Source organism: Lichenostomus cassidix, unplaced genomic scaffold (assembly GCF_008360975.1).
Source record: "Lichenostomus cassidix isolate B80296 unplaced genomic scaffold, HeHo_3.0 HiC_scaffold_36, whole genome shotgun sequence".
Taxonomy (NCBI): domain Eukaryota; kingdom Metazoa; phylum Chordata; class Aves; order Passeriformes; family Meliphagidae; genus Lichenostomus; species Lichenostomus cassidix.
This window is the reverse complement of record NW_028147270.1, coordinates 1,547,508-1,558,650: the sequence shown is the minus strand read 5'-3', so window position 1 is coordinate 1,558,650 and position 11,143 is coordinate 1,547,508. Positions and strand designations below refer to the sequence as shown.

The 11,143-nt window shown below is 42.1% G+C and overlaps 1 protein-coding gene across 1 annotated transcript in view; it reads left to right on the top strand.

Annotated features, from left to right (window-relative positions):
• RUSF1 (RUS family member 1) overlaps positions 1-11,143 on the top strand; it is a 32,995-nt gene that overhangs the window by 2,754 nt on the left and 19,098 nt on the right. Inside the window, exons 2-6 of the mRNA XM_085044484.1 lie at positions 598-675; positions 1,764-1,878; positions 7,161-7,206; positions 8,639-8,671; positions 10,636-10,741. Of these exons, the coding sequence (XP_084900610.1) occupies positions 598-675; positions 1,764-1,878; positions 7,161-7,206; positions 8,639-8,671; positions 10,636-10,741 (378 nt within the window). The remainder of the gene's footprint in view (positions 1-597; positions 676-1,763; positions 1,879-7,160; positions 7,207-8,638; positions 8,672-10,635; positions 10,742-11,143) is intronic.

Here is an 11,143-nt window from a genome sequence, read left to right as displayed (position 1 = left end):
TTTGGGGGAATTTTGGGGACCATTTTGGGGATTTTTAGGGGATTTTCGGAAAATTTTGGGGAAATTTTGGGGAAATTTGGGAAAAATTAGGAATTTTGGGAATTTGGGGAAAATTTGGGAATTTTTGGGAAAATTTGGGGAAAATTGGGGAAATTTTGGGAAATTTGGGAGAAATTTAAAAATTTTTGGGAAAATTTGGGGAAATTTTGGAGATTTGGGGTTTTTTGGAAAACTGGGGAATTTTGGGATTTTGAGGAAAATTTGAGGAATTTTTCCTCCAAAATTCCCCAAAATTTCCCTGGAATTTCCCAGAATTCTCTGGAATTTTCCAGAATGTCCCCAAAATTTCCCCAAAATTTCCCCAAATTTCCCCCAAATTTTCCCCAAATTTCCCCCAAAATCTCCCAAAAATTCCCCAAAATTCCCAAAAAAACTCCAAAATTCCCCAAAATTTCGCCAAAAATTTCCCAAAACTCTCAAAATTTTCCCAGAATTTTCCGGAATTTCCCAGAATTTCCCGGAATTTTCCAGAATTTCCCGGAATTTTCCGGAATTCTCCGGAATTTTCTGGAACTTTCTGGAACTTTCTCTCCCCAGCGCCTTCTCCTCCCCCAAGGATTCCCCGACAGTGTCAGTGAGGATTATCTGCAGTACCAGTGCTGGGACAGCCTGCAGGTACTGGGTTATACTGGGAGGGACTGGTTTATACTGGTTTGGACTGGTTTGGACTGGGAGGGACTGGGATGGACTGGGAGAGAACTGGGATGAACTGGGATGGAGCTGAAGGGGTTAAAAATGAGCAGAAAGGGTTAAAAAATGGAGATTTGGGGTTACTGGTTTATACTGGTTTGTACTGGTTTGGACTGGTTTATACTGGGAGGGACTGGGAGGGACTGGGATGGAGCTGAAGGGGTTAAAAATGGGCGGAAAGGGTTAAAAAATGGAAAAAAGGGGATTTGGGGTTACTGGTTTGTACTGGTTTATACTGGTTTATACTGGTTTATACTGGGAGGGAACTGGGAAATCCCAAATTGGTTAAAAATTGGTTTTTAAAGCGTTTTCAAGTGGATTTTTTATACTGGTTTATACTGGTTTGATACTGGTTTATACTGGGAGGGACTGGGAGGGATTGGTTTATACTGGTTTATACTGGTTTGGACTGGTTTGGACTGGGATGGAACTGAAGGGGTTAAAAAAGGGGAAAAAAATCTTAAAAATTGGGAAAAAATGTTGAAAAAATGGGGAGAAAGGGATTGGGGGTTACTGGTTTATACTGGTTTATACTGGGAGCTCTGAAATTGGTTAAAAATTGGTTTTAAATTGAATTTTTTATACTGGTTTATACTGGTTTGAACTGGTTTGTACTGGTTTATACTGGTCCATACTGGTTTATACTGGTTTATACTGGATCCATACTGGTTTATACTGGTTTATACTGGTTTATACTGGTTCATACTGGTTTATACTGGTTTGTATTGATCCATACTGGTCCATACTGGTTTATACTGGTTTATACTGGTTTATATCAATCCATACTGGTTTATACTGGTCCATACTGGTCCATACTGGTCCATACTGGTTTATACTGGTTTTCAATCCATACTGGTCCATACTGGTTTATACTGGTTTATACCAATCCATACTGGTTTGTACTGGTCCATACTGGTTCTAACTGGTCCATACTGGTTTTTATACTGATATTGGGTTTACTGTTTTACCAAACTGGTTTATACTGGTTTATACTGGTTTGTACTGGTTTCCAGGCGCTCTGCTCCAGCCTGGCCTCCTCGCTCTCCACCCGCGCCGTTCTCCAGGCCGTCGGCGTCGGCGACTCGGCCGCGAACCTGACGGGAGCCGCGCTCACCTGGCTGCTCCGAGGTGGGAATTTTGGGAAATTTCCGGAATTTTCTGGAATTTTCCAGCCTGGAATTTTAGGTTTTTAGGTCGAAAGAGTGAAGTTTTGGTTAGGAAAAAAAATCCCAAAGTTTGAGCTCAAAATTAATGATTTTTGCCTCAAAATTCCCAATTTTTCTACCTGAAATTTCCACTTTTTTCTCCCCAAAATTTCCATTTTTCGTCCCAAAAAATTTTCCACATTTTCACCCCAAAATTCCCAGTTGTTACCCCGAAATTCCCGACTTTTGCCCCAAAATTCCCCAATTTTGGCCACAAAATTTGACATTTTTACCCCAAAATTCCCAATTTTCACCCCAAACCTGACGGGAGCCGCGCTCACCTGGCTGCTCCGAGGTGGGAAATTCCGGAATTTTTGGGAATTTTCTGGAATTTTCCTGACTGGAATTCATGGATTTTGGGTGGAAATAGTGAAATTTCGGTTAGGGAAAAAAATCCCGAAGTTTGAGCCCAAAATTCCCAAGTTTCGCCCCAATTTTTGCCCCAAAAATTTCTACTTTTTGCCACAAAATTTCTGATTTTTATCCCAAAAATTTCCCACATTTTCCCCCCAAAATTCCCAAATTTTGCCCCAAAATTTCTACATTTTTGCCCCAAAATTGTCACATTTTTTATACCAAAAATTGCCACATTTTTGCCTCAAATTTCCACATTTTTTCCCCCAAAATTCCCATTTTTTTCCCCAAAATTCCCAACTTTTACCCCAAAACTTCCACTTTTTTTACCCCAAAATTGCCACATTTTCCCCCCAAAATTCCACATTTTTGCCCCAAAATTCCCAATTTTTGCCCCAAAATTTCCACATTTTTTAATCCCAAAAATCCTAATTTTTACCCCAAAATTCCCAATTTTTACCCCAAAATCGCCACATTTTACACCAAAATTTCCAATTTTTACCCCAAAATTCCCAATTTTCACCCCAAACCTGACGGGAGCCGCGCTCACCTGGCTGCTGAGAGGTGGGAAATTTGGGAATTTTTGGGAATTTTCTGGAATTTTCCAGCCTTGAATTCCTGGATTTTGGGTGGAAATAGTGAAATTTCGGTTAGGGAAAAAAATCCCAAAGTTTGAGCCCAAAATTCTCGATTTTTGCCCAATTTTTACCCTGAAATTCCCAATCTTTGCCCCAAAAATTTCCTCATTTTCCCCCCAAAATTCCCAATTTTTCCACCTGAAATTTCCACATTTTTACCCCAAAATTCACAATTTTCTCCCAGTTTTTACCCTGAAATTCCACATTTTTTACCCAAAATTTCCACATTTTTTATCCCGAAATTCCCAATTTTTACCCTGAAATTTCCACATTTTCACCCCAAATTTTCTGATATTTTCCCCCAAAATTTCCACATTTTTTCCCAAAAAATCCCCAATTTTCGCCCTGAAGTTCCCAATTTTTGCCTCAAAATTCCCAATTTTTTCATCCCGAAATTCCACATTTTTGTCCCAAAATTCCCAATTTTTACCCCAAAATTGCCAAGTTTCGCCCAAATTTTTTCCCTGAAATTCCCAATTTTTGCCCCAAAATTTCGACCTTTTTTCCCGAAAATTCCCAATTTTTACCCTGAAATTCCCATTTTTTCACCCCAAAATTTCCACATTTTTATCCTAAAATTTCCACTTTTTTCCCCCCAAATTACCAAATTTTACCCCAAAAATTGCCACTTTTTCACCCAAAATTTCCACATTTTTACCCCAAAATTCCCAATTTTCACCCCAAACCTGACAGGAGCCGCGCTCACCTGGCTGCTCCGAGGTGGGGAATTCGGGAATTTTTGGGAATTTTCTGGAATTTTTCCAGCCCTGAATTCATGGATTTTGGGTGGAAATAGTGAAATTTCTGTTAGGGGAAAAAATCCCAAAGTTTGAGCCCAAAATTCCTAATTTTTGCCCCAAAATTGTCAAGTTTTGCCCAATTTTTACTCTGAAATTCCCAATTTTTTGCCCCAAAATTCCCATTTTTCCACCTGAAATTTCCGATTTTCGCCCCAAAATTTCCACATTTTTGATGCCAAAAATTCCCAATTTTTACCCCAAAAATTGCCACTTTTTCACCCAAAATTTCCACATTTTTACCCCAAAATTCCCAATTTTCACCCCAAATTTTCCACACTTTTGCTCCAAAATTCCCCATTTTTAGCCCCAAAATTGCCACATTTTACCCCAAAATTTCCACTTTTCACCCCAAAATTTCCCATTTTTACCCCAAAATTCCCAATTTTCACCCCAAACCTGACAGGAGCCGCGCTCACCTGGCTGCTCCGAGGTGGGGAATTCGGGAATTTTTGGGAATTTTCTGGAATTTTTCCAGCCCTGAATTCATGGATTTTGGGTGGAAATAGTGAAATTTCTGTTAGGGGAAAAAATCCCAAAGTTTGAGCCCAAAATTCCTAATTTTTGCCCCAAAATTGTCAAGTTTTGCCCAATTTTTACTCTGAAATTCCCAATTTTTTGCCCCAAAATTCCCATTTTTCCACCTGAAATTTCCGATTTTCGCCCCAAAATTTCCACATTTTTGATGCCAAAAATTCCCAATTTTTACCCCAAAAATTGCCACTTTTTCACCCAAAATTTCCACATTTTTACCCCAAAATTCCCAATTTTCACCCCAAATTTTCCACACTTTTGCTCCAAAATTCCCCATTTTTAGCCCCAAAATTGCCACATTTTACCCCAAAATTTCCACTTTTCACCCCAAAATTTCCCATTTTTACCCCAAAATTCCCAATTTTCACCCCAAACCTGACAGGAGCCGCGCTCACCTGGCTGCTCCGAGGTGGGAAATTCCGGAATTTTTGGGAATTTTTGGGAATTTTCCTGACTGGAATTTATGGATTTTGGGTGGAAATAGTGAGATTTTGGTTAGGGAAAAAAATCCCGAAGTTTGAGCCCAAAATTCCCAAGTTTCGCCCAATTTTTGCCCCAAAATTTCTACTTTTTGCCACAAAATTTCTGATTTTTATCCCAAAAATTTTCCACATTTTTCCCCCAAAATTCCCAAATTTTGCCCCAAAATTTCTACATTTTTGCCCCAAAACTTCCACATTTTTTATCCTGAAATTCCCAATTTTTACCCTGAAATTTCCACATTTTCACCCCAAATTTTCTGATTTTTTTCCCCAAAATTTCCACATTTTTTCCCAAAAAATCCCCAATTTTCACCTTGAAGTTCCCAATTTTTGCCCCAAAATTCCCAATTTTTTCATCCCAAAATTCCCAATTTTTACCCCAAAATTGCCAAGTTTCGCCCAAATTTTTTCCCTGAAATTCCCAATTTTTGCCCCAAAATTTCGACCTTTTTTCCCGAAAATTCCCAATTTTTACCCTGAAATTCCCATTTTTTCACCCCAAAATTTCCACATTTTTATCCTAAAATTTCCACTTTTTTCCCCCCAAATTACCAAATTTTACCCCAAAATTGCCACATTTTCACCCAAAATTTCCACTTTTCACCCCAAAATTCCCCATTTTTACCCCAAAATTCCCAATTTTCACCCCAAACCTGACGGGAGCCGCGCTCACCTGGCTGCTCCGAGGTGGGAAATTTGGGAAATTTCCGGAATTTTCCTGACTGGAATTTTAGGTTTTTAGGTTGAAATACTGAGATTTATGTTAGGGAAAAAAATCCCGAAGTTTGAGCCCAAAATTCCCGATTTTCGCCCCAAAATTCCTGATTTTCATCCCAAAATTTCCGATTTTTATCCCAAAAATTTCAGGTTTTTCACCCCAAAGTTTCCGATTTTTATCCCAAAAATTTTCCACATTTTCGCCCCAAAATTCCCAAATTTCACCCTGAAATTCCCGATTTTTCCACCTGAAATTTCCGATTTTCACCCCAAAATTTCCACATTTTTTATGCCAAAAATTCCCAATTTTTACCCCAAAAATTGCCACATTTTATCCCAAAATTTCCACATTTTTTCCCCCAAAATTTCCCCAGTTTTACCCCAAAATTCCCAATTTTCACCCCAAACCTGACGGGAGCCGCGCTCACCTGGATGCTCCGAGGTGGGAAATTCCGGAATTTTTGGGAATTTTTGGGAATTTTCCTGACTGGAATTTATGGATTTTGGGTGGAAATAGTGAAATTTTGGTTAGGGGAAAAAATCCCAAAGTTTGAGCTCAAAATTCCCAATTTTTAACCCAAAATTCCCCATTTTTGGCCACAAAATTTCCCAATTTTTTGTCCCAAAATTCCCAATTTTTACCCCGAAATTGTCAAGTTTCGCCCAATTTTTACTCTGAAATTCCCAGTTTTTTGCCCCAAAATTCCCAATTTTTCCACCTGAAATTTCCACATTTTTACCCCAAAAATTCACAATTTTCTCCCAATTTTTACCCTGAAATTCCCAATTTTTTACCCAAAATTTCCACATTTTTTATCCCAAAATTCCCAATTTTTACCCCAAAATCGCCACACTTTACCCCCAAATTTCCACCCCAAAATTTCCGATTTTTATCCCAAAAGTTTTCCCCATTTTTGCCCCAAAATTCCCCATTTTTATCCCAAAATTGCCACATTCTTTATCCTAAAATTTCCACCTTTTTTCCCCCAAATTTTCCATTTTTTTGTCCCAAAATTCCCAATTTTTGCCACAGAATTTCCACATTTTCCCCCCAAAATTTCCAATTTTTATCCCAAAATTTCCATTCTTTGCTCCAAAATTCCTGATTTTTACCCTAAAAATTTCCACATTTTCACCCCAAAATTCGCAATTTTTATCCAAAAATTGCCACTTTTTCACCCAAAATTTCCACATTTTTATCCCAAAACTCCCAATTTTTACCCTCAAATTCCCAATTTTTGCCCCAAAATTCTCAATTTTTACCCCAAAATTTCCACATTTTTACCCCAAAAATTTTCCACATTTTTTATCCCAAAATTCCACATTTTCACCCCAAAATTCCCACTCTTTTCCCCAATTATTCCCAAAATTATCTTTTTTCCTCCCAAAATTCCCAATATTTACCCCAAATTTCACCACGAAATTCCCAAATTTCCCTTTTTTCCCCCTAAATTCCCAAATTTTTCCCAAAATTTCCAGTTTTCCACCCAAAATTCCCAAATTTTCACCCAAAATTCCCAAATTTTCACCCAAAATTTCTCCATTTTTTACCCTAAAATTTCCATTTTTCCCCCAAAATCCCCAAATTTTCCCAAAATTCCCAAAATTTTTCTCCCAAAATTCCCAAATTTTTCTCCCAAAATCCCCAAATTTTTTTCCCAAAATTCCCGTTTTTCCCCCCAGACGGAGTCGGCATCGTGACCAGGATTGTCTTCGTGTGGCTGCAGGGGTGAGACTGGTTTGGACTGGTTTATACTGGGAGGGAACTGGGATTGACTGGGAGGGAACTGGGATTGAACTGGGAGGGACTGGGATGATACTGGGATGAACTGGGAGGGACTGGGATTGAACTGGGATTGAACTGGGATTGAACTGGGATGGACTGGGATTGAACTGGGATGGACTGGGAGGGACTGGGATGGAACTGGGAGTAAGTGGGAGTTACTGGGATGGACTGGGATGGACTGGGATTGAACTGGGAGTTACTGGGATGTACTGGGATGATACTGGGATGGACTGGGATTGAACTGGGAGTTACTGGGAGGACTGGGATGAACTGGGATGGAACTGGGAGGGACTGGGATTGAACTGGGATTGAACTGGGATTGAACTGGGATGGACTGGGATGGACTGGGATTGGACTGGGATTGGACTGGGATGGACTGGGATTGAACTGGGATGGACTGGGAGGGACTGGGATGGAACTGGGAGGGACTGGGATGGAACTGGGAGGGACTGGGATGGACTGGGATTGAACTGGGAGGGACTGGGATGGACTGGGATTGAACTGGGAGTTACTGGGAGGGAACTGGGATGGAACTGGGATTGAACTGGGAGGGACTGGGATGGACTGGGAGGGAACTGGGATGAACTGGGATTGAACTGGGATGGACTGGGATTGAACTGGGAGTTACTGGGATGATACTGGGATGAACTGGGATTGAACTGGGATGGACTGGGATTGAACTGGGAGGGAACTGGGATTGAACTGGGATGGACTGGTTTGGACTGGTTTGAACTGGGAGGGACTGGGAGTTACTGGGAGGGAACTGGGATGAACTGGGAGGGAACTGGGATGGACTGGGATGGACTGGGATTGAACTGGGAGTTACTGGGAGTTACTGGGATGGACTGGGATTGAACTGGGATGGACTGGGAGGGAACTGGGATGATACTGGGATGGACTGGGATGGATTGGGAGGGACTGGGATTGAACTGGGATGGACTGGGAGGGACTGGGATGGACTGGGATGGACTGGGAGGGACTGGTTTGGACTGGGAGTTACTGGGATGAACTGGGATGGACTGGGATTGAACTGGGATTGAACTGGGATGGACTGGGATTGAACTGGGATGGACTGAGATGGACTGGGATTGAACTGGGAGGGACTGGGATGGACTGGGATTGAACTGGGAGTTACTGGGAGGGACTGGGAGGGACTGGTTTATACTGGGATTGAACTGGGATTGAACTGGGATTGAACTGGTTTGTACTGGGAGGGACTGGGATGGACTGGGATTGAACTGGGATTGAACTGGGATTGAACTGGGATTGAACTGGGATTGAACTGGGATGGACTGGGATGGACCTGGGAGGCCTTACTGGTCCAAACTGGTCCATACTGGTCCAAACTGGTCCATACTGGTTTCCCTCCCCCCAGGAGCCATCTGGACTGCGAGGCCAAGCAATGGCGGTGAGGCCACGCCCCCTCATTTGCATATAGGGCTCAAACCCCATTTGCCCTTCATTACCATATATGGGCATGAAGCCTAAGCCCCGCCCCTATTTCCATATATGGTAATGAGCCAAGCCCCACCCCTTCATTACCATATATGGGAATGAAACCCCCAACCCCCAACCAAACAGGAATCCTAAATCTGATCCTAATTACCATATATGGTAATGAGGCATGGTCCCAGCCCCACCCCTTCATTACCATATATGGTAATGAATTATAATCCCTCATTTCCATATATGGTAATGAGCCATTTCCCAGCCCTGCCCCTTCATTACCATATATGGGAATGAATTGTGATTCCTGCTCATTACCATATATGGTAATGAGCCAAGCTCCACCCTTTCATTACCATATACAAACCAAACCACCAAACAAACCAACCCACCCCAACCAAAAAGAATCCTAAGCCCCACCCTCATTTTCATATATGGTAATGAGCCTTTCCCAGCTCCACCCCTTCATTACCATATATGGTCAGGAATCCTAAATCTGCTCCTAATTACCATATATGCTAATGAGCCATGGTCCCAGCCCCACCCCTTCATTACCATATATGGTAAGGAATCCTAAGCCCCACCCTCATTTCCATATATGGTAATGAGCCAAGCTCCACCTCTTCATTACCATATATGGTAATAAATTCTAATCCCCTCATTTCCATATATGGTAATGAGCCAAGCTCCACCCCTTCATTACCATATATGATTAGGAATGCTAATCCCCTCATTTCCATATATGGTAAGGAGCCAAGCTCCACCCCTTCATTACCATAGATGGTCAAAAAATATAAATCTGTTCCTCATTTCCATATATGCTAATGAGCCATGTTCCCACCCCAAGCTCCGCCCCTTCATTACCATATAAGGCAATGAATCTAATGCCCACCCTCATTTCCATATATGGTAATGAGCCAAGCTCTGCCTGTTCATTACCATATATGGTCAGGAATACTAAATTTGATCCTAATTTCGATATATGCTAATGAGCAATGTCTCCGCCCCTTCATTACCATATATGGTCAGCAATCCTATCCCCTCCCTCATTTCCATATATGGTAATGAGCCAGGCTCCGCCCCTTCATTACCATATATAGTAATGAATCCCAATTGCCACCCTCATTTCCATATATGCTAATGAGCCAAGCCCCACCCCTTTATTACCATACATGGTCAGGAATCCTAAATTTGATCCTAATTTTGATATATGCTAATGAGCAATGTCTCCACCCCTTCATTACCATATATGCTAATGAATCATAATCCCTGCCCTCATTACCATATATGGTCAGAAATACTAAATTTGATCCTAATTTCCATATATGCTAATGAGCTGTGGTCCTACCCTTCATTACCATATGTGGTCAGGAATCCTAAATATGATTCTAATTTCCATATATGCTAATGAGCAATGTCTCCACCCCTTCATTACCATATATGGTAATGACTCCTAAGCCCCACCCTCATTTTCATATATGGTAATGAGTCACATTTGCACCCCAAGCTCCGCCCCTTCATTACCATATATGGTCAGGAATACTAAATTTGATCCTCATTTCCATATATGCTAATGAGCCATGGTCCTACCCTCCATTACCATATATGGTAATGAATCCTAAGCCCCACCCTCATTGCCATATATGCTAATGAGCCAAGCCCCACCCCTTCATTACCATATATGATCATTCCCACCCAAGCCACACCCCCTAATTACCATATATGCTAATGAGCCATGTTCCCACCCCAAGCTCCACCCCTTCATTACCATATATGGTCATTCCCACACAAGCCACACCCCTAATTACCATATAAGGCCAGGCCACGCCCACAGTGCCATATAAGGTCAGGACACGCCCCTAATTACCATATAAGGCCATGGCACACCCACATTACCATATAAGGTAGGCCACGCCCCCTTCCCAGGTTCCTGGCGGATGTGCTGAATGACGTCGCCATGGTGATGGAGCTCCTGGCTCCTCATTGGCTGAGCCTCGGCCCCGCCCTGCTGGCCATGGCGGCTGCGGCCAAGGTGGGACTGGGAGGGACTGGTTTATACTGGGATGGACTGGTTTATACTGGGAGGGACTGGGAGGGACTGGGATGATACTGGGAGGGAACTGGGATGGACTGGGAGGGACTGGGAGGGACTGGGATGGACTGGGAGGGACTGGGATGGAGTGGGATGGAGCTGGGACGGACTGGGACTGAACTGGGATGGACTGGTTTGGACTGGGACTGAACTGGGATGGACTGGGAGGGAACTGGGAGGAACTGGGAGCAAACTGGGATGGACTGGGATGGACTGGGATGGAGCTGAAGGGGTTAAAAATGGGCAGAAAGGGTTAAAAAATGGGCAAAAAAGGGTATTGGGTGTTACTGGTTTATACTGGTTTATACTGGTTTGAACTGGGATAAACTGGGATGATCCTGA